This window comes from Oncorhynchus kisutch, linkage group LG14 (assembly GCF_002021735.2).
Source record: "Oncorhynchus kisutch isolate 150728-3 linkage group LG14, Okis_V2, whole genome shotgun sequence".
Taxonomy (NCBI): domain Eukaryota; kingdom Metazoa; phylum Chordata; class Actinopteri; order Salmoniformes; family Salmonidae; genus Oncorhynchus; species Oncorhynchus kisutch.
In genome coordinates this window covers 29667713-29690922 of record NC_034187.2, presented here as the reverse complement: position 1 = coordinate 29690922, position 23210 = coordinate 29667713, and the positions used below count along the sequence as shown (strand labels likewise).

The 23210-nt window shown below is 42.7% G+C and overlaps 3 protein-coding genes across 7 annotated transcripts in view; 2 read left to right on the top strand and 1 right to left on the bottom strand.

Annotated features, from left to right (window-relative positions):
• Positions 1-3546, bottom strand: part of LOC109904529 (eIF-2-alpha kinase GCN2-like) — a 31305-nt gene extending 27759 nt beyond the window's left edge. The window contains 8 exon segments of the mRNA XM_031789202.1: positions 13-47; positions 49-105; positions 188-318; positions 585-665; positions 758-863; positions 865-920; positions 1117-1219; positions 3390-3546. Coding sequence (XP_031645062.1) covers positions 13-47; positions 49-105; positions 188-318; positions 585-665; positions 758-863; positions 865-920; positions 1117-1219; positions 3390-3472 — 652 coding nt within the window. The 5' untranslated portion in view covers positions 3473-3546.
• Positions 3547-9034: 5488 nt separating this feature from the next.
• Positions 9035-13032, top strand: LOC109904013 (actin, alpha cardiac-like). Its single transcript, XM_020501073.2, has 9 exons — positions 9035-9115; positions 10577-10727; positions 10917-11045; positions 11179-11289; positions 11404-11488; positions 11880-12041; positions 12187-12378; positions 12493-12674; positions 12803-13032. The coding sequence occupies exons 2-9, from the start codon at positions 10599-10601 to the stop codon at positions 12944-12946; spliced, it is 1134 nt and encodes a 377-aa protein (XP_020356662.1). The 5' UTR covers positions 9035-9115; positions 10577-10598; the 3' UTR covers positions 12947-13032.
• A 594-nt stretch (positions 13033-13626) lies between these two features.
• Positions 13627-22629, top strand: LOC109904015 (rho GTPase-activating protein 11A). 5 transcript variants are annotated; one of them, XM_020501077.2, is made up of 13 exons: positions 13627-14406; positions 16864-16931; positions 17067-17163; positions 17278-17534; positions 17634-17797; positions 17909-18049; positions 18213-18287; positions 18724-18891; positions 18999-19137; positions 19334-19442; positions 20262-20382; positions 20534-20956; positions 21074-22629. In XM_020501077.2, exons 1-13 carry the CDS (start codon positions 14275-14277, stop codon positions 22024-22026), a joined length of 2847 nt encoding a protein of 948 aa, XP_020356666.1. In that variant the 5' UTR covers positions 13627-14274; the 3' UTR covers positions 22027-22629. The 5 variants fall into 5 exon arrangements, with proteins under 5 accessions (XP_020356666.1, XP_020356663.1, XP_020356665.1 ...); XM_020501074.2 differs by having other exon boundaries at positions 20534-22629; XM_020501075.2 differs by having other exon boundaries at positions 13652-14406; positions 17637-17797; positions 20534-22629.
• The last annotated feature ends 581 nt before the right edge of the window (positions 22630-23210 follow it).

Sequence of the window (23210 nt, the reverse complement as noted above, 5' to 3'; positions counted from 1 at the left end):
TTAAGCTCTTACCGAGGCACTTTCCTCTATGCACCAAGAGATCCCCAAGTGCTGAAGTAAAGCACTTCCTGTGAGCATGGGCTATCCTCCCTGTATGTGTCCCGTCTGGTTACAACAAAAACAGCATGCAGTGTTAGCTAAGTTCAGGCACAGAGCTAAATATTATTTACACGTGGCTGTCCCATGCCTGTGGCGGGTGTTGGAGTTGGTCAGTCTCCGGGGGTTGGTCCCTCTTCTGGGCTCAGTAAGCTCAGGTGGAGGCCCAGGGGAATAAGATGAGCTGTCTACAGCAGGCTGGTCTATACTCTCAAGGCGCTCCTGGGCAGTCACAAAGCCAGAATATGGTTAAATCAAACGTTTATTTCAGGTTCTGTTTTGCACTTTTTTTTTAAATGATTATTAAAAGGTGCATTTCAGGTCTAATGGAACATGGTTTTAAATAATATATTAATTGATGATCATTAGCCTAAAAACATACATAGCTAATAATTCCAATCAATTTTCCAGAGGAATAATACGAATGGCTTATCTACTAAAACAGCACGAGTTTGCAAAATGTACACATTTGAAGATTATGAAGGCACCTGTTTGGCAATGTCTTTTTTCCTTTTCTCCTCTTGTTTCTCCTCCTCTCTCCTTTGGATTTCAGCCATAATCTCAAATTGCTTTAGACAAGAATGAGTTGAGAGATACAGTGAAGAGGACAGTAATTGTGTGTGTCCGTGTAGTGCGTGTATAAGCATGCATGCATCCTCACCGTCTGCTCCTCCTTACTGCGGCGTTGGTCCAGTTTCTCCTGCTCCTCCAGGGCTAGCCTCTCCTGCTGCAGCCGCTGGTTCTTCAGCATCTCCTCATGAAAGGAGCTTGTTGTGTTCACTCAGAAACCCCTGGACATGGTCGGCCAGCTCATAGATCATCACCTGGGGGAAGAGAGGGGTGATGATGGGACAAAAAATATTTTCTGTCACAGAGATGCGGCCATTGCAAAATGGCACCGGATTTCATGGGTCATCTACTCCTAACTGCGAGTAGATAAACTATTCAGATCTACATGTTTGGTTCAGAGTGGATTTGTCTGTAGGCATCCGTCTGTCTGCCTGTATATGTCTTTCTCACCTCCCCACATCGCTCTGCAGCCAGTTTAGTGAGCTGTGTCTGGAGGCTCTGGAGGTTGTCATTGGAGAGACCTTTGGCATTCTTCAGCTCAAACTCTGGAGGTCTGTCGCCCAAGCAAACAACAAACGTGAATTATTGCTATGCATCTATAACATTTTGCTTAAAAAAGGATTGTCAGGCGATGGTACCAAACCAAAAGACACATTGACTGTACATTTGTGCCTAGCTCTCCAGAACAAGGTAACAAGGGGGCTTACAGCAGGTCCCCCTCTTGGGTTCGCACCTGAAGGTATGGACCACAGCTGGCTCCATGTCCCGACGCTCTGTTTTAATGCTTAGAAACATTGCTAATCTTCACTTGCAATATGTTTTTGGAAACCATACGATACACTTATGTACGCAGTTTAGCAAAGTTGCATTCGGCTTTGTTTTCACACAGCCTAGGCCATGCCACATCCTCCCACCTTGCTGCTCGCATTTCCATTGGGCCATTCCATTAAACATTTCCGTCTGGATCGCGTTTTTCAAAATACAGTCGGGAGTAACTTTGCTAAACTGCATACAGTAAGTTCATCTTCTGTATTTGAAAAACGCTCATATGAAAGTTAAAAAGTTCCAAAGGTTTCCAAATCATATTTATGTTTAGACAGAGCATTTGGCCAGCATTGGGCAGTATTAGAGGCTATTGTCAGGTCATTTGCCTCAGGCGGCATACAGCTACAGTGCCTTCAGAAAGTATTCATACCCCTTGACTTATTCCAAATGTTGTTGTGTTACAGCCTGAATTCAAAATTGATTAAATTGAATTCTCACCCATCTACACACAATACCCTATAATGACAAAGTGAAAACATGTTCTTAGAAATTTGTGCAAATTTATTTAAAATGAAATGCAGAAATCTAATTTTCATAAGTATTCACACTCCTGAGTTAATACATGTTAGAATCACCTTTGGCAGCAATTACAGCTGTGAGTCTTTATGGGTAAGTCTAAGATTTGCACACCTGGATTGTGAAATATTTGAACATTATTCTATTTTATTTTTTACATTTTTCAAGCTCTGTCAAGTTGGTTGTTGATCATGGCTAGACAGACATTTTCAAGTCTTGCCGTAGATTTCAAGCCGATTTATGTCAAAACGAACTACTCAAGAACAGTCAATGCCGTCTTGGCAAGCAACTCCAGTGAATATTTGGCCTTGTGTTTTAGGTTATTGTTCTACTGAAAGGTGAATTTGTCCCCCAGTGCCTGTTGGAAAGCAGACTCAACCAGGTTTTCCTGTGCTTAGCTCTATTCAGTTTATTTTTATTCTAAAAAACTCTGATGACAAGCATACAAATAACATGATGCAGCCACCACCATGCTTGAAAATATGACAGAAATACTCAGTGATGTGTTGTGTTGGATTTGCCCTAAACCTAATACTTGGTATTCAGGACATAAAGTTCACTTCTTTGCCAATTTTTTGGAAGTTTTACTTTAGTGCCTTATTGCAACCAGGATGCATGTTTTAGAATATTTTCACTCTGTACAGGCTTCCTTCTTTTCACTCTGTCATTTAGTTAGTTGTGGAGTAACTACAATGTTGTTGATACATCCTCAGTTCTCCTATCACAGCCATTAAACTCTATAACTGTTTCAAAGTCACCACTGGCCTCGTGGTGAAATCCCTGAGCGGGGCTCAATCCCTGAGCGATTGAGTTACTGAGTTCGGAAGGACGCCTGTATATTTGTAGTGACTGGGTGTATTGATACACCATCCAAAGAGTAATTAATAACTTCACCTTGCTCAAAGGGATATTCAAAGACTGCTTATTTATTTTTATTTCTACCCATCTAACAATAGGTGACCTTCTTTGCGAGGCATTGGGAAACCTCCCTGGTCTTTGTGGTCAAATCTGTGTTTGAAATTCACTGCTCCTCCGAGGGACCTTAACGATAATTTTATGTGTGGGGTACAGCAATGAGGTAGTCATTCAAAGGTCTTGTTAAACACTATTATTGCACACAGTCTCAATGCAATCCATTTTAAAATTCAGGCTGTAACAACAAAATGTGGAAAAAGTCAAGGGGTGTGAATTCTTTCTGAAGGCACTGTATGTGGTATCACCCAATGTAATGTAATGTCATTGGAGTCATGATAGGGGTCATACAGTCTTCCTAATGCCAGAGGTGTATACTAAGCAATAGTGTGCAACATTATAAACATCTGAATCTAGGGAAAGGGATTTCTATGACATATCCATCCCATTGATTGAGTAACGATACTCACACATCAGGGAACGTAGGTGGGCAGTGGACCTGCACTTTCCTTCCCATTGCGTAGTCCATTAGGTCGCAGGCACAGGTATACATCTAGTGGTCTTTTGATCTTGATGAGGAGAAAACAACAGAGGATCATGGAAACCTAGCCACGAATAGACATGCATGGCGTTTGTGTAATTAGCACAACTTTGCTTCTGCAAGTCAGCAATAGTGATGGACATTCCGAGTCTTATCGGTGAGTCGCCTCATTTGGCTCTGTTCACGTAAAAGAGCCGGCTCATTTGGCTCTGTTCACGTCAAAGAGCCGGCTCATTTGTCTCTGTTCACGTAAAAGTGTTCACGTAAAAGAGCCGGCTCATTTGGCTCTGTTCACGTAAAAGTGTTCACGTAAAAGAGCCGGTTCATTTGGCTCCAAAACAGCTATTCGTTCAAAATGCTTTACAAAACTGCAAATCTACAATGTAAAGCGCAAAATATAGGCTACTGTAGAGAAATGCTAATTCTTATGTAGGTGACCAAACTATTGTTGATAAAGGGCTACAACTCAGAGTTGAGCCTGTGGGGTCCCCTACAGGATAGCTCCCGCATTACACTAATGGCCAAAACCAGCGCACACACACATGATCTCCGTTGTAGCTGAACGTTGAATGCCCGAAGAGGATTCTACGATGACGGACAGACTACTGAGCCAATGGCGGAAGACTACAGACTACACCCCAGCTGAACCAATCCAAAGATCCGATCTTCCAGAATCAACCTACTTTCTTTTCTATATAATAGCGGTGTACTGATTGTAACGGCCTCTTCTTCGTCTGCGCTTCCGTACGAACCAGCGGGAGAGCCGTAATTACGCTGTTCTAGATATCTTCACTCTGAATAAACTGTAGCTTGTCATACAATTTACCACCTTGTCTGAATCGATCCTTGACCGACTCGTCCGTCTACATATCTAATTACTAACACTACTATTGTCAGATCGTGAAATGCTCCTTCAAATATTGTTATACCTGGACAAATTATTAGATTTATTCTACTACGTCCTCCCCGCTATTTATTGTTTCTTCAGTGAGGATTCACCCTCTTTCGACAATTATTTTGTCATTTATCTGCAGAAAAACGTTGTTTTGAGCTCAAAAATAAGTAGTAACAGTATGCTAATCAGGGAGCCAAGTGAACGGCTCTTTTACCGATTCAACTTTTTTTGGCAAAAAGTTGCTACTATCTATTCATAAATCAATTGTGTTGAAAGTATGCCAACCTTCCATGGATGGTTATTACGCAGACCATTAAAATATTCTCAAAAAATTGACGCAAGCGCTTCTAGTTCGTTTTCCTGTTGTACAGAATAGTCGTCCGCCCATGTAGAAGTCTGATGACAACTCATCCTAGCTGCGCAACATGGGCACTCATGTTTCGCGCACACACCCCTCTCTAAATATCGAGGCGATTTAACTACAACGTAACACTCGTCTTTTGTTACTTCCAAACATTACATTATCAATATTGAATAAAGTTACGCGATTGACATTGTATCTGGTTCGAAAACGTTGAACGTACAGCATTGACTGCACCACGTATTCACAACATTGTTGCTAGAGGCGTAAGAGGAACCGATACATCCCACTCACATTTTATTTTTATGGTTCTTATACTGTCAAGAACTAAGCATGGGCGCCTATGAGTGACCCACCCCGTTAAAAAAGACAGGATCTTAATGGTAGGCGGCCTTCTTCTTCGTCTTTGGTATTATGGCGCTCCACAAACAAATGTTATAGGTGCATGCCGCCACCTACTGTATTGGCTGTATATCAGCCTACTATTCTGTAGTATGAATTTCCCTACCAGCTAACCCTACACCCATTTCAACCTCATCACCAATAAACGTTCTTCTTCTTCAAGGGTTTTATTGGTGGACTACATACAAAAAATATTTATTATCGCCACCTACAGGTTGGGGTAAAAACTAAGATACATGCAAAACTTTTTCAACCCCCTGAGAGAAGAGGCACCGTCACTCCTTCTTCACGACTGTGCGTGTGTGTTTGGACCGTTTTAAGTCTTTAGTGATTTGGACACCGAGGAACTTGAAGCTGTCTAACTGCTCCAGTGCTGCCCCACGATCAGCTCCTTGGTTTTGTTGACATTGAGGGAGAGGTTGTTGCACCATACTGTCGGGTTACTGACCTCCTCCCTGTAGGCTGACTCATCATCGCTGGTAATCAGGCCTGCCACCGTTCCATGCAATGATTCAGCTGGGAAATCCTGGCGATCCAAGAACATTTTAGCCACTTTCACAGTGATTTCCAGTTTCTTACATTTTTTTTTGTTAATTTATCCTGTACAATTAATCACCTGTGCAATAAAATCAACCTTCTTCACGATTAATATTTCAGGATCTCTCATCTGACTGACATCGACAGACAGTTGGGTATCATCCACTGCCATAGCTTCATCATCTCTACTTGATGCTTCAACAATTTTCACTGCCTCTGCATAGGAGAGCTTCTCGACAGCCCTGAACCTTGCTACTTTGACCTCTTTCACCTTAACAGGGCACTCAGGAAACTGGAACGTGATTCCCATCATAATTGCAACACCGTGCATCCTCAGACTCTTAAATGATATTCCGTTTGCAAACACTTGACACGTGGCCAAACTTTTTAGATTCATGGCATTGAAGTGGCTTTTGTACATAAGATTGCACCACAAATCTCATATATCCCAGATTTACATGGGTCGTGGAGAACTTCTTCATTAAACATCAATAATACAAAAAGGCCGGTGATACATCTTCATTTATCCACCATCTTTGGCTGGAACATGGCATCACTTGCTATCACAGACGTGTAACATCATCACTTAACTGTTTCAAAAGACAACTGTAGATGGCAGTAATGTTCATCTAAAGAAAACAAGAGTGCAGATAAATGATATTTCCTGCAACGAATCTATGCAATCCCATTCATTACAAACATATATCCACCTGATAGCTTTATTGTCTTAATTGCCCAAATTTGTTGTTTCATTGTCAAGGACAATAATTCCTGGTTCAAGTGCTAGAGGCGTCAGAATATACCCTGGTTCGATCCCTGGTTTGATCCCGAGCTGTATCACAACTGGCTGTGATCGGGAGTCCCATAGGGCGGCGCACAACTGGCCCATCATTGTCTTGGTTAGGGGAGGGTTTGGCCGGGGTAGGCCATCATTGTAAATAAGAATGTGTTCGTAACTGACTTTCCTCGTTAAATAAAGAAAATTAAATACTGGATGATGGTGATGAGGAAGCAGAGTGGATAAGTAGGGAAAACAGACCAAGACTTTTACTACATGACAAATTAGGATAATAGTACATAATTAAAAAACTAATATTCTGAATAAATTATTTTGGAATAGATATTCAATGGTATAGGCTATTGGTGTAAAAGGCTCTGGGTGTGATGAGAGTTCAAAGATATGCCTGTGCTCAGAACAAGCTGTGTGACATTGAGTTATGTGAGATTCTAAAAATTATCTCTCCAATAACATCAGTGATCAATGCTGGTTTGGTCATTGGATGGCAAAAGAACATAACTGGACTGCAATGGAATCCTAACCCATAGCATCCAGCACCTATCTATCTGTGGAGAAATAGCGACAAAGTAACACCTATAAATAGGCAGGCCCAACATCCAGTGGGACAGCCTAGAGGAGAAAAATGCTCTCATATAATCCAGCCGTGGATATAATCTAACAGACTCCAAAGATAACCATCCGCCACAGTGTCCCCCTGTCTGACCCGCCTAAAGGGTGTTGAAGGGGGTGGGACAAATAAGGATCTCAGTTTGCTAACTCAACATGACAGGACCCCACTGGATTGACACCTGTTACACACCATGACCCTAAAAGGAGAGAGCTGAGCCAATCAGGGCTCAGCATAGCAGACGGAGGCCAGTCAGGCAGCCAGCTCGGAGGAAGGACAGGACTGTCATTACTCTCAGCTGTTCACCATGTTTAGGGGCTCAGCCCACATACCAACAGCAGCCTGGTCCACTGACATATACAGTGTTCTACTGACTGGTGGACTAAAGCCGCTCTCATTCATCTCCTTAAGAAGGCCCACAAATCTGTTTTTTGCCACCATGCATGCAAGGAAGGCCCTCATATTGCCGTGGTATAAGTGTCTCATACCAGTCAGTGGATTTTATATCATGTGTCTGATCCCTCAGACACCCATTGACTACTCCACCCACACCAAATGTGTGTCAATAAAAACACTGTGACACATCTGCTCTATATTTTTTGGAGATAATTGCATTAATTTCAGTAAATGTCAGAATTGCTTTTCAGTTCTCTCACAAACTCTGTCCTTAAAACAACATCATGAAACTACATTTACAATGACCAATGCAGCTTTTCGTGTGATCTCAAAAATAATGATTGATCAGAACCTTTATTTTAATCATGTCTTATCAACAGTTTTGAGAATTCTTTGAAAATTCGAATGTAATTTCAAAATGAACTCTTTATCATTGTGTAAAAAACATGTAAAATAAAAGCTAACCTACAGTGTACAAAACATGAAGAAAACCTGACCAGGTGAATCCAGGTGAAAGCTATGACCCCTTAATGATGTCACTTCTTAAATCCACTTCAATCAGTGTAGATGAAGGGGAGGAGACAGGTTAAAGAAGGATTTTTTAACCTTGAGACAATTGAGACATGGATTGTGTATTATTATTTGACCCTGCTGGTCATCTATGAACATTTAAACATTTTGGCCATGCTCTGTTATAATCTACACCCGGCACAGCCAGAAGAGGACTGGCCACCCCTCATAGCCTGGTACCTCTCTAGGTTTCTTTCTAGGTTCTTGCCTTTCTAGGGAGTTTTTCCTAGCCACCGTGCTTCTACACCTGCATTGCTTGCTGTCTGGGGTTTTAGGCTGGGTTTCTGTACAGCACTTTGTGACATTAGCTGATGTAAGAAGGGCTTTATAAATACATTTGATTTGTATGTGTGCCATTCAGAGGCTGAATGGGAAAGACAAAATATTGCCTTTGAACGAGGTATGGTAGTAGGTACCAGGCGCACCGGTTTGAGTGTGTCCAGAACTGCAACGCTGCTGGGTTTTTCACGATCAACAGTTTTCTGTGTGCATCAAGAATGGTCCACCACCCAAAGGACATCCAGCCAACTTGACACAACTGTGGGAAGCATCAGAATCAACGTGGGCCAGCATCCCTGTGGAACGCTTTCAACACCTTGTAGAGTCCATGCCCTGACGAATTGAGTCTGTTCTGAGGGCAAAAGGGGATGCAACTCAATATTAGGAAGATGTTCCTAATGTTTTGTCCACTCAGGGTATATGAAGTATTTTAATGAAGAAGACAATTTAAACTGACCTAACAACATGGCTTGACATTAAGAATACCATTATAACACCCAGACATATATATATATATTTTTAGAACATTCACTTTTTTCTAGAACATTCCCTTTTCACTTCTCTCATTTTATTTCTAAAGCAGATCAGTCTAGCATTTTTCAGGAAGTATCTCATCATTTTGAGGAGTCTCATCCCACCTGCTCACATACATTTACTTCTAATGTTGTTTTCTTTTTTCTAGCTGCTCTTATTTGGACTTATGTGAACTCCAGGCTCCGCCCCTGATCCCCAGACCTGCTCTTATTTAAGGGGTCCTCTCACTCTCGCCCTTTGTCCCAGTGGAAGCATCAGTCTTGCAATACAACTTGGTGAGTGCATATTACTTGCATATTATTACTACTTATTTCTATGGAAAACATCCAACTTTGACGGGACTGGGAGTCCACTTTTTGGTTATTTGAGTACATCTTGACCTGGCACTGACCAGACAGAGCTGGTCTCTGACATTGGATGTAGTTTTTTACCAGGATGAATTCTTTGTAGCTTTATTGAGGAATGAACTAGAAGTACACTTTAAACTGAAGTCACTGCTTATTGGAATGAATTGATGGTATCGCTCCAAAATAATAAGCAACATTCTATTCAGAGATTTGTGAATGATACATTACCTATCATGAGCTGATTGTGCAGGTAAGGAGGGTGCAGGTAATTATTGTGTAATAACTTAGTAAACACTTACCGGTACACTGATTAATGCTGGTCTGGTCAAGGAACATCTAAAAGTGTCTAATAAATGAAGCCATTATAGGGAGATGGGGTAAGGAGCCATGCTGTAAACAGAGGTGTTACAATGTGCCAACAGCTGCTCTCTGGGTTGGCTCCAACTCTCCCATGCCTGAAATAGCTCCAGATAGGTGTCCATGGAGGTCAATGTGGCACAATGTCTAAGCTGTGTTTGTAGCAGCCAGGGTGTTGAGCTTAAAATAGATAGCTTGTCTTGCCTGCTGTTGCCAATGATATGGCCCTTTTTGGAGATACCTCTATGGCCCTAAAATGTCCTAAGAACCATCATGACAGCTGAGATACAGTATCGGTAGGGGCACAACTTTCACTGGGGAGGGGAGGGGGACATGCCCCCCCCCCCCCCCCCCCCCCACAAACGCATCTCTGTGCTTTAGGATCATGCGGACACCTCCGAACGGTCGGGTAGGCTGTTTGCAGTGTTCATCCGACTAAAAATATTTATTATAACTTCTAAAACCAAAGTTGCGCCCATGAGTATCAGTAACTTCACAACATGCTTGTATATACATTTTTTTAAAGCATACATTGGTTAGGATTCTATAGATAGCTGCTATTTTAAATACAAGGAATTGATAACATTTTCAAAATACATTTTAGTCATTCATCAGATCTTCTTCCAGAGCGACTGGGGTAAAGTGTCTTGCTCAAGGACAAATGTAAAGATTTTTCACCTAGTTGGCTCGGGGATTTGAACCAGCCCAATGCACTTAACCACTACGCTACCTGCCACCAAAATAGTTACAAGACAAGTTGTAAAAATTGCACTGCAGTAGTAAAATAAATACAACTATATTAACCAGTGTATGAAAGAGAGAGCAGTATATTATCTTCCAAAAGACCGGATATTGAAAAACCTGGATTTGCATGGAGACATTTTCCAAGTCAATACAGTAATAAATTGTCTGTGGTTGTGAACAAAAACCAGTTAGGAAAGACTGCTTGAAATGCAATCAATGGTTGGGCGGGGGGGGTTACAGCTGTTTCCACCACTCATTCTCAACACTATATCTTTCTGTCACCCACAGACCATACCAGTAAAGCCTAACCATGTGTGACGATGACGAGACTACCGCCCTTGTGTGTGACAATGGCTCTGGCTTGGTCAAGGCTGGATTTGCCGGAGATGACGCTCCCCGTGCTGTCTTCCCTTCCATTGTGGGAAGGCCCCGCCACCAGGTATTGTACTTCGGAAAAATTACCACGACGTAACTGGGGCTGGTATAGATTATGTCATTGTACAGACACAGATTGTTAGGGGAGGGGTGTCAAACTGTGTCAAAAAGAGTGCAGTATGTTGCTGTGCCATCTGTCATGTAGGCTCTGATGATTATAGTGTAATTCCTAAGCTCTCTTTTCTCTTCTCAGGGTGTGATGGTGGGTATGGGTCAGAAGGACAGTTACGTAGGTGATGAGGCTCAGAGCAAGAGGGGTATCCTGACTCTGAAGTACCCCATCGAGCATGGCATCATCACTAACTGGGACGATATGGAGAAGGTGGGTCCTAGATTACAACATCTTGCACTGACATCAGAGTCTTGGTATTGATTTTGGCACAAGACTAGAAGTAAATACATGCAGCATAACAACATAATAAACAGAGAACTTCAACTCTCTCATATTCTTGCAGATCTGGCACCACACCTTCTACAATGAGCTGCGTGTTGCCCCTGAGGAGCACCCCACCCTGCTGACAGAGGCTCCCCTGAACCCCAAGGCCAACCGAGAGAAGATGACCCAGGTATTTGTAACTCCTTTATTCCCCCATTTCAAATCCAGGTTATCTGTTAGAAGCAATGCTATGGTTAACCGTCAAGCAAACTTTGGAAATATCTCCCTTATTCTTGTGTTATAGATCATGTTTGAGACCTTCAACGTTCCCGCTATGTATGTGGCCATCCAGGCTGTCCTGTCCTTGTACGCCTCTGGTCGTACCACAGGTCAGTATTCCAGGACACTGCCTCTTATATGTACCAATATCAACCATGGGTAGTTGCTATATTACTGATACAATATGTAGTTTGCTGTCACACATTAGTGGTCAATATGACAACAGGAGACAACTCAAATCAAGTTGATGCACATGTTACAATATGTTGAATAAGTGTGCTGTTTAGTTGTCAGAGACAGCAAGATGAATTGTGCCCTGGTTGTCAAAGGACGTGTTAAACACTGTTTAGAAGGGTATGTGGCACACCTGCCATTGATGTCAGCGGCATTGTTAGTTTATGATGTGACAAATGCTTGGAATTAATCCCATATGACAACTGGCCATTCCTCTGTCAGTCGTGTCTGTCTGACTCACTAATGTGCCTTGTCTGCTACCTATAGGCATTGTGCTGGACTCTGGTGATGGTGTGACCCACAACGTCCCCATCTATGAGGGTTATGCTCTTCCCCATGCCATCATGCGTCTGGATCTGGCTGGTCGTGATCTGACTGACTACCTGATGAAGATCCTGACAGAGCGTGGCTACTCTTTCGTGACCACCGGTAAGGATGTGTAGGAGAGCTAACTGTCAACGAGGTTATGCCTCATTTTTTTGATTATTGTAATTTCTGTGTGATTTACAGCAATCTCTTGCTGTGCAGTTGTGTGAAAGTTCTTCATGTCATCCTGTAAACTTGCCCCCCTCAGCTGAGCGTGAGATTGTGCGTGACATCAAGGAGAAGCTGTGCTATGTCGCCCTGGACTTCGAAAATGAGATGGCCACTGCTGCCTCCTCCTCCTCCCTGGAGAAGAGCTACGAGCTTCCCGACGGTCAGGTCATTACCATTGGTAATGAGCGTTTCCGTTGCCCAGAGACCCTGTTCCAGCCTTCCTTCATTGGTGAGGCATGCTTATGCATTATACGTTATGGTTGCATTACAAAATGCTATTACAACAACAACAAAATTGTGTGTTCTGTGTCAATTAATGGACATCTGTAATATCTTCTATCAGGTATGGAGTCCGCTGGTATCCATGAGACCGCCTACAACAGCATCATGAAGTGTGACATTGACATCCGTAAGGACCTGTATGCCAACAATGTGCTGTCTGGTGGTACCACCATGTACCCTGGTATTGCTGACCGTATGCAGAAGGAAATCACAGCGCTGGCCCCCAGCACCATGAAGATCAAGGTGAGGGACAATCCCACCATATTTACCTTCTGGATGTCAACCATCAAGTTAATTGAAATGTTCAGGTAAGCATTTGCAGTGAGTCTACGTGAAACTAAGCAATTCTCTGTACTATGTTCATCTTCTAGATCATTGCTCCCCCTGAGCGTAAGTACTCTGTCTGGATCGGTGGCTCCATCCTGGCTTCCCTATCCACCTTCCAGGCCATGTGGATCAGCAAGCAGGAGTACGATGAGGCAGGCCCCTCCATTGTTCACAGAAAGTGCTTCTAAACAGTCAACCCTCTTCACCCATACATTTGTAATGTGTCATTTACTGTATATACATGTTGTAATAAAATTAGATCCTTGTAACAACGCATTTGTTTTGACTCTTTTCTGCATTGTAGGGTGGCAGGTAGCCTAGCGGGAGAGTGTTGGGCCAGTAATTGAAAGGTTGCTGGATCGAATCCCCGAGCCAACTAGGTGAAAAATCTGTCAATATTCCCTTGAGCAAGGCACTTAACCTACATAAATTGATCAAGAGTATCTGCTAAATGACTCAAATGTAATTATGATATAGGCCTATTAAGATGCCATAGACCAACTTGTAGATCTATCTTTTATTCAAATGTAATTTAATTTTAAATTTAATTTAAAACGTGAATATAACATTTTTACAGTATTGTTGGTATTCATATTTTACTTGCCATTAGATCATATTAGATATGTCTCCACATATTTCTGGCCCAGTTTCTAAACTATACAGTAGCCTATCTTGAGTCTAGCATTCAAGCTGTTGGCTGTTTTTTTAAATTGCATAATTTGGACAATCTACATATTTAACTATTTTAGGGATATTCAATGCACAGTCTGAGACTGGTATAGGTACAGTAGCTGCTCAACAGGCACTTGTAAAGGCATCTGCATTTCCTTTGTGTGGGTCTTGATATTTGAACCCATTCTAGCCAATCAGAGCGCAATATGTAGAAGCGCTGCCGTTTGAAAGATTAGAAAAAATATTTTAGGGAAACGTAGTCTGCAAACAATGTAGCTAGCTAGGGCAATTAAGATTAGATAAAAACAAGATAATAGTCATATCGTTTTCGACACATGTATTCAAGTAAATAGTAGAATATAGATTTAGGCATACTGTACTATAAATTAGCTAGTACAGCTATGATCATCGTTATTGAGCTAGCTAACTTTCTAACGTTAGCTACAGCATGCTAGCTAACTGTTAACAGTGGCGAACGTGGGCTTGCTACACAATAATGATAGCGCCTAATAGGGTCGATTCTGCTGGGACTGGATAGTTGGCACAGAGGTTGTTTTTATTTGATGGTCGACCTAGCTAGTTGCAGGTTGTGTCGAAGGATTTGGTTTGTCAAATTAACGTTAGATGGATTGTTTTGAATGAGAAGAAGCGCGTACACAGAGTTGTTGCTGATTGAAAGGAAGGGAAGTGCGGATGTGGGATAGTTAGCTAGGCACTTTTAGCTAGCTGTTATGCTAACGTTAGAGAAGGATACGCATAGATGATCTGCTAGTTGGCTAGGTAAATTGGTAGCCGTGTTGAACATTTTAAGAAGGCACATTGGAAGTCATTGTTAAAGTGAAATATGAAGATCATTGAAAGAAATGTGATGCGTCTGGCTGTTGTGCAACACCTTCGTGCTGCTTATGGGATAAAGACGAAGAATTGGAATAAAAACAAAGCTCACACCAGCTGCAAGTTGACAGTTAACTATTCGGTAAGTCTGTTTTGTTTAGTTTGCAAGCTAGATTAGTCAGCTAGATAAGTTCCTTGTTTGTGAAACATCCTGCCTGACTAATATGCATCATTCGGTGCACTTTCACCAAAGTAGCCCCCATGACTCACAGTTCCATACATGACACAAGTCATTGTATGAAGGCGTCTTCTGAAGTTAGTTGTTTTTCTGCTACGATCCCCGACGCTCGGGTTGAACATTAACATGCATCGCTTGCGGTACCGTTTTGAAAGAAAAATGACCTTTCATATATCAGCGAGAAATATATTATATATATATATTTTTTAACAAGGTTACATTGATACACACTTTGTTAGTGTTCCCACACATCATGTTACATTGCAAGTTTATGGAAAACAAGATGAAACCACCTGTGCTAATGAGCTATCTAGCATCCTCTGAACACCTGTGTAAGCGTAACGTTACAGTAACTCTGGGAGTGAAACAGAAGTGTTTAGATTATTCCAAGCTGATCAAAGATAACGGCCATACGTTTCGAAAGCCGTATTGCTAGTGATTTATAAAACACATCGTTCATGTGAAGCAGTCGTGGGCGAGGCTACGGAACCCAAACCGGCTGCGCGCGTGCGCTATCGTGCATGCGCTATCGTGCATGCATTAATTGTGCCCCCCCCCCACAACATTGAGTTGTGCGTTTCAGGTAAAATAACAAGATCTTCTACTACAATTAATCCACACATAAAACGGCCAACCGAATCGTTTATAGTCATCTCTCCTCCTTCCAGGCCTTTTCATCTTTGAACCTATATGGTGATTGGCATCTACACTTTTATCACAAAGACCTGCAAAACATTTCGCCTTTCAATTACCCACGTGGGTATAACCAATGAGGAGATGGCACGTGGGTACCTGCTTCTATAAACCAATGAGTAGATGGCTCGTGGGTACCTGCTTCTATAAACCAATGAGGAGATGGGAGATGCAGGACTTGCAGCGCGATCTGCGTCAGAAATAGGAATGACTTCTATTTTAGCCATTGGCAACGCGCTAACATGGATTTCTAAATTTATTTTGTGACGCAGACCAGACGCATTATGTGTCTGGTCTGGTCAGCATATAATGATTGCTGAGAACTGTAGGAAGAAGGCAGAATTCTGCCTAGAATTGTCAAGAGTTAACTTTCACCCAACCCCATTTGTTAAGCCTATCATTGTAATTCACTTTCATTGTTGGATTAATGTTAGTCTGTCTGCTAGCCCAAGATGTACTCTTACTGAGTGTAATGTTACCGTTACTCCTTAAGGTCCAAGGACCTTGTGTTATGTTCAGAGGTAGACTGACTCTGGCAGCCAAATACTCAATCTAAACGTGAATCGAATAAATGTTGTATTCAGCTCACGTGATTGGATTTGATTCTCAGTGTAATAGGTTTCTAGAAACACAAAGCACTTTACTTTCGTATCATGGCTGCGTGCGAACACTAACCCTATAAAGGTGTCTATCAATTTAACCTTTTGGGAAATTATTTCTCTCTGATATGAATGATAAGGTCCTTATGCTTCCAAATCCCTACCACAAGCGATGCATGTTTATGTTCAACCCGAGCATCAGGGATCTTAAAAAAGGATCCCGTAAAGAATGTCTTTGTCCAATGACTCTTATGTGTAATGAAATGGAACTACATGTCGTGATCAAGGGCTAGTCTGTCAGCGAGAACTGAGTTGGAGGTTCACTCCCCAACAAGTAATGGTGTTAAGGGGTGGACTAGCCATAGCTATCTAAGATTTATGTATTTAACTAGCTAAGTGAATTGTTCCTTGTCTCAAATGTGAGTCAAAAAATGACAATAGAAGACACATTTGGGTCAGTCTGCCCTGTTATAAGAAATTCCTAAAGAGGCATACATAATAGCACAGACTGTTTTATTGAGCTTGGTGATGAGAGAGTGGCTCAAGGAATGCTTGCCTTTGGCAGGTAGACTAATTTGATTTAAGGCAATTGGTTTTGTCCATTTAACTCACACATTCTCTCAAATGTACTGGCAGGAAATCTATTAAATAAATTGCACAGGGCTGTGGTAGGCTATAGGCTGTTGTTTTTCAAAAGCACATTGAAGCACTTGTTTTCTAGTCTCTCCCTCTAAAATACTGAAGAGAACTGTTTGGCACTTGGCAGGCACAACATACAGCTAGCCTGTATTTGATCAGGTGATGATTTATAAACTACCGCCTTGGGCAATGGAATGCGTAACCGTTCTAAACCAGTTGTCATTGCCTTCTGCTGAGTAGGGACGATTCACATGTAAAGACTTGAGTGCCCTTTCACAGATATTTCTGTGGTGTGGTTTGATTGATGGGGTACCAAATTGAAGTTTATTAGTGAGTTAGGCCTATATAGGAGGATTAAACCAGGTGCCGTGCAAAGCCTTCCTTGTTGAAATCAAACATGAAGTGGAAATAATGACATTTGTTTTTGCAGGTGAAAGTGTTTGGTGTACCGCTGGAGAGCCTTCCGCAGTACAGTGTGGAGAATGGCAGTGTACCGTGGTAAGATAAACACCTGTCTTAGCTAGAACTTCTACTTCTTTTTAACTCAATATTTTGTTGTTCTCTATTTGTGTGTGTTAGTCAAATTATTTGTCCTTTTCATGGTCTGTTTCTCCCATCCCCTTGCTTTCCCAGTTTTCTCATGGATGCGTGCACAAGTCTGCTGGAACATGTGGATACAGAGGGTTTGTTCAGAAAGTCTGGTTCCATTGTCCGCCTGAAAGCACTCAGGGTGAGTGATGGCTGGAGCTTGACCCTGCTGCAGTTGACCTTGATATGAATAGGGAGGCCCTGGCTGCTGGGATAGTTAAACACAGGGCATCATTGTTTGTTTTTGTCTGGGTAGGCGAAGTTGGATAAGGGTGAGGAGTGCCTGTCCACTGCCCTACCGTGTGATGTTGCTGGCCTGGTCAAGCAGTTCTTCAGGGAGCTACCAGATCCTGTTCTGCCCACAGAGCTGCATGATGCCTTCCTCAAGGCCCAGCAGCTGCCCACAGAGGAGGAGAGGACCTCTGCCACCCTGCTGCTGTCCTGTGTACTGCCTGACAGAAACATGAGCATCCTACATTACTTCTTCGCCTTCCTCCACAAAGTCTCTCAGAGGTACAATTTCACAAGTTTGTCTTGTAATTAAATAGTATATTTGTACCATTTTGAACTGGGGCAATCATTCTTTCCCACCCTGGTTTTGCTTCGTCTCAGAAGTGGTGTGAATAAGATGGACAGCAGTAACCTGTCTGTGATCCTGGCTCCCAACCTCCTGCACGCTGGAGACGGGGCAGACAAGATGAACGCCAGCACAGAGAAACGCCTCAAGCAACAGGCAGCCGTGGTCTACTGCCTTATAGAACATGCTCTGGATTTCGGTAACAGTTCAAGCTTTGTTATTCTAGTGTCACTAATCAACTGGGTATTAAATGTGATAGTTAAAAGTAAATATCTATAGCTCACAGTTTCTAAATGTGTCTCTGTGGTAGGTGTGGTACCTCAGTTCATCATGGAGAAGATTCCAGCCATGTTGGGCTGCGAGGCTGCTGTTCTCTCCCCTACTCTAGATGGATTAGAGGAGTTAGACACAAACTCTGGGACCAAGAGGAGACACAGGCGCAGTTTAGGAGGTCAGATACACTGGAAAAACTGGGCAGGACATTGCTTGATGTAGAATACATTTATTCTGTTTAGCATTTGGTCATTGAAATTATCCAGTGCTGTAGGCTTATCGCTTTCTCAGTAAAGCTCTATTGAATTTCCAAATCTGGAATGTTTTGTCTCGCATTTCAGATATGGTCAATGGAGCTCGGAATAAGTTAAAAACAAATAGAACACCCACAAATACTCCCCAGTCAGACGGATATGGTAGGTATTTATTCAGGTTAGGTCACGCCTCCTGCCGTCAAATGAGAGCATACCCCCAAAGCTCTAACACATATTCATCATCCAGTTTACAACAAGGAATCAGCTGCTTGACTTTCACAGAAATTAAGAAACTCTTCATTACAATTTGATCGCAGATTGTTTTCATTTGCTCATATGTAGTGAATGAGTAGCAATGCTGTCTGTCTTGTTAGCATTTTTTCCCTATTACGTTAAATGATTTGATGCTTGCCCAAATGGTCTTGCCTACACTTTGCCTTGCCTACTCTTTGCCTGTGTGCTTGTCCATTGGCTTTAATATTCTCCATCAATGCAAATCCAGAATCCCCGCAAATGATTTCAGTTGACTCTGTTCTGAATCATTTTCATTGGGAAACTTGGGGAACATAAACCTAAATTCACTCATGATTTTCCCCAGTTTTTTCTTCAACTCCTGTGATAATTACTCCCAACTCCAAGAGAAAACTTCCTTTGGAATCTGGTCAAAGTTATGGCTCCAGCAAGAAACGGAGATCCATCAAAAAGAACCTTGTTTTAGAGTTACTACCTAATGCTCTGTTTGGTGGAAGCTCTACTCCTGTACCAGGTAACGCGGCCCTATATAATCAAAATGGGTGACGTAAAAAAAAAAATAAGAAGAAGAAGACTAAAAATAGTGTGTGCTGAGTGTTCCCCTTCGTTCCTGTTGTTCAGGATACATGGACCCCAGTGCTTCGGAATCCCTGAACTCCTCCCAGAATGCATTGTCCTCAATTGGGAGGTCCAGCAGGCAGTGTGCCAGCTCTGCAAGGAGAAAGAGCAAACGACTGAGTCACCGGCATGTTGTCAACCGGTACATACATGCATGTGGTTTATCAAAGGCTATTTCCCAATCCTATGTGGTAATGACGATGCATCCTGTTCCTGTATTCAAACTGATAACGATCTCAAACGCACTAATCTTCAATATTTGTATGTAATTATGTATAATATGTCTAACTTGACAATGGTTGAAACGGTATGCTCACATGTCCTTGTCTGTTTTTCAGAGTGGAGTCAGGGAAAGCTGGTTGCTTCTCTCCCAAGGTCACCAAGAAAGAAAATGTTTGTAAGTCCCTGCGCCTGCGCTTCAGCCTGGGCAAGAGCAGCAGAGACCCTGTAAGTTTAGATCCCCATGTATGACCTCACACTGATTATATGGTCCTCAAATTGGAGGGAAAGCCTGCTCTCAATCCCAGCCTTGATGACCCCTGTTTGCCTATTGACTTTAATTGTACTAATCGAATATAAATAATGAACAGTTATGCATTAGGGTGCAATTGTAAGGTACAATTTAGCACGGAAGCACTTATTTCTAATATTTTTAGGTTTTATTTTTAGCTTAAATCTTTGGATTAACTACTTACATTTTGTCTGTCATTTTATGGCAGTTTTAGCGTATTCATGTTTAGTTTCAATAATGCATGGTGGGTTAATAAATTGAACGTAGCCCATTTTAAGACATTATTATGAATTTTTCCAATAAGTCAAACATTATTGTTTACATGACGAGAATACCGTTATTTCTGCATGACTGTTCTGTAACATTTGATGGAATGTTTATACTGATTAACTAGTGAACCAAGATGTTTATACTCTCAATGATAGGATATTAAATATTATTTTAGATTTGTGAAATCTTAACATTTTAAGACTTTTAAAACATTTAATATATTAACCAAATATTATATTTACATAAACGGAACTGTAACCTGGTTTAGGTACGACAGTAATTTTATAGTGCGTCATAATGATGTATATTTGCAATTTAATAAAACAGTGACCAAAACATTTCTTCAGAGTAACTTTTTACCATACTCCAAAGACCCTTAAATTCCAATCCATCAGTCATACATCTAAACAACGTTCTGGTGCACGGCTACATCTAGATGCTTCCATCCCAACAATGTCATTTCTCATTCCATGCTGGCGATTCAGAAAGAGGGTTCAGAGTCCATTGGTTGGCGACTTGCCACTCAAGAGAGCACCACCAGTTTTCGTTTCACCAAAGATGCCGAATTTAGCCCGACTGTATTGCGAAACAAGAGCTCGTCGAATGGTGAGTCCATATTTTAAAAACTAACATTCAAAATGTACTTTCATAATTAATGTGCTAAGAGTTAAAGTAATGCATGAAATGGATCAGTGTTTGTGTTATACGTTGTCCCTTGAGGGAAGCGCTGTCTGCTACTGCCCACTGTACTCAACAGGCTCCAAGTTCTACAGTAAGTCAGAGGACAACCTGCTGACCCCCCAGTGTGACGAAGGCAGTGCCCTCCGGACGTCCTGGAACGGGGAGACCCCTGACGAGGGTCTTGTCTTGGGCAGGGGCTCCTTCACCGACACACCCATGAACATGTGCCTGAACAACAACTACTACTCTGAGCCTGCCATCGTGGTGGCCAAGCCCCCCATGGTGGCCAGCTTCCCCAAGAAGCTATGCTGTGGCTCCAGCGCTGAGAGCCTGGAGAGTGAGGGCTCGTTCAGCCAGTCCCAGACCAGGCCCACCTTACTCAAGATCAAAAGATCCTTCACTGAGTCACACCACAGTGCCCCCTCAGGAGAGGACAAGGCATCACACCCTGAGAACACTGAAACAGTTTCAACTCCTTCTGAATCTTCAACACTCAAAGGTGCATCACCAAACAAAGAGAGTTCTAGCATGCCAACACCTCACAGGTGTCTGGCTGATGACCAGAACATCACATTTGGTCAGATCAAGTTTGTTCCTCTGTCTCCCTTGTCTATAGACAGCACCCTGTTTGAAGTGGGAGGGAGTAGCAGTCTGTCAGAGAAGGCCTGTGACCAGTCGCTGTGTGCTGGTGACAGATCTGTGGGGGGAGAGGCAGAGACTGTGGCTGACCAAGTGAACTGCAGTAGGCTGATCGATGCCCTGGACATCCAGAGCCCTGCTCACTTCACACGCAGCATGGCTGCTGGGGTCCAGACCACTCCATACAGAGCCTCCGGGCTGGAGTACTTTCAGGAGCTCAACACCCCTCTACCCCCCATGGGTACAGTATCTGTAATGGTAGATGTGGCTGTGGCATCCCCAGAGCCCAGTACCCATCCCCAGAGGCAGGAGCATCAGCAGGTGGAGCTTCCCTCCCCAGGCACCCTGGAGACCCGCAGGGTAAGGGTGGCAGACCACATCCAGCGCTTCAACAAGCTCGTCCTGTATTCACCTAAATCACAGGCCAAAGCAGTCAGGTCCCCTCTCAAGTTCCAGCGTACCCCCGTGCGCCAGTCTGTCCGCAGGATCAACTCTCTACTGGTGGACAGGAGGCCTGCAGTGGTTGGGAACACCTCCAGCCGGGCCCAGGACACCCCTACCCCTGTGGGGAAGGCTGTCAGCCTGGAGAGTGGCCTGTCTGCTGGGGCTCAGCTTCAGCCTTACCAGTGCCAGGGAGGCCTCCCAAATTACAAGGTCCGCTCCACAAAAACCCGCCCTCCTCCTGTCCCACCCAAGAAGACAGCCAGCATCATGCGCAAGCCTAGGAATTGCGCTCTAGGCGACGTGACCAACAAGGTACAACCTAAGGCCAAAGGTGACACACCCACTAAGAACAGCCCAGGAGGTGAAGGTCAGAAGTCTGTGGTGCAGCAGGTGGCTGAGAGGGATGCTTGTTGCTACAGAGGCTCCCCCAGGAACCCCCTCAACGATGGCAGACTGCTGTCAGCCACCAAGCCCATAGACCTCTAGTCTGGTAGAACTGCTCCCTTTACTATGCAGGTCTCCCTATCTGGAAATAGACAGTCACCATATGACTCCAAAACATTCCCCTCTGTTTTCAGGGTTTAATTTATTTTAATTTCTAGATGCTGTTCTCCGTGAGTTGTGTTTGGGGTGACTGATCTATGGCACCTTTTTTTACTCTTGTTGGTAAAAGTGGAGTTTTGCAAATGCATATCAGTGTAATGGAATGAGTTTGTTTTGTAGTCTGTTCAACTAGTGTGAAAGCCAATGTTCAACGGTTGGGTGTATGGCTGGAAGTTTCCAGATTTTAGATTTGCTTTTACTTATCTTTTCATTGAGTTTGTCATTTGGTAAAGGTCTACAAAGCAAACTGTTTCCCCTAAAAAACATTTCATGTATTTTCTTTAAAAAATATATATTTTGCATTGGATTAAACATATGAACCGATCAAGGCACCTTTTGGGCAAATTTATTGATAAAACCTTTCAAGCGGCATTGATTTAATTCACCTCTGCAGTTACAGTCCTAGTATTTCCAATCTCTTCAGAAGTAGTGCATTACCATGTGGATTTTTGTTAAATAGAAAAATAAATCAAAACATTCAGAACACTTGTTTTTTTAGTTGGGAATAATTCATAATACTGTGTGCATTTGTCTGCACTAATGCTGCAATAGGAAATTGTATTATAATTATAACAACACCTCGACATCACTACTGGTCCTTAGAGTTTCGTTCCACAAGGGGGTGTACTATAGTCACTTGTTTGGGCAGCTGCAATGTAGCATGGGTACTGTATGTAATTTGTCACTACTCAGTGGCAAAACTTGACTATAGGACCTAGGACTTCAGACTGACAAATATCTTTCCGTTTACGTTGTATCAAATCAAGAAAATAGCATCGCTTAATACGCCCGACATATCTTCTGTAGTCCGACCGTTCTCGTCAAGTAAGAGCCATGGTTTTTGATGACGTTATGAATTAATCAAACAAGCCTGGCTGTGCTTCGGGCTGGCGCGCACACAGAGACAACTGGTATTGGCACGTGTGAAATAATGCGACCAGAAAAACAAAACTTTACACAACCTGTGGCAGCTTAACACCACGATCACACCATCACCAATAGCGACAACAACAGTGTCACATCAAAGGTGACAGGCTCGTGGTGCTGAAACGACATCCACCTTAATA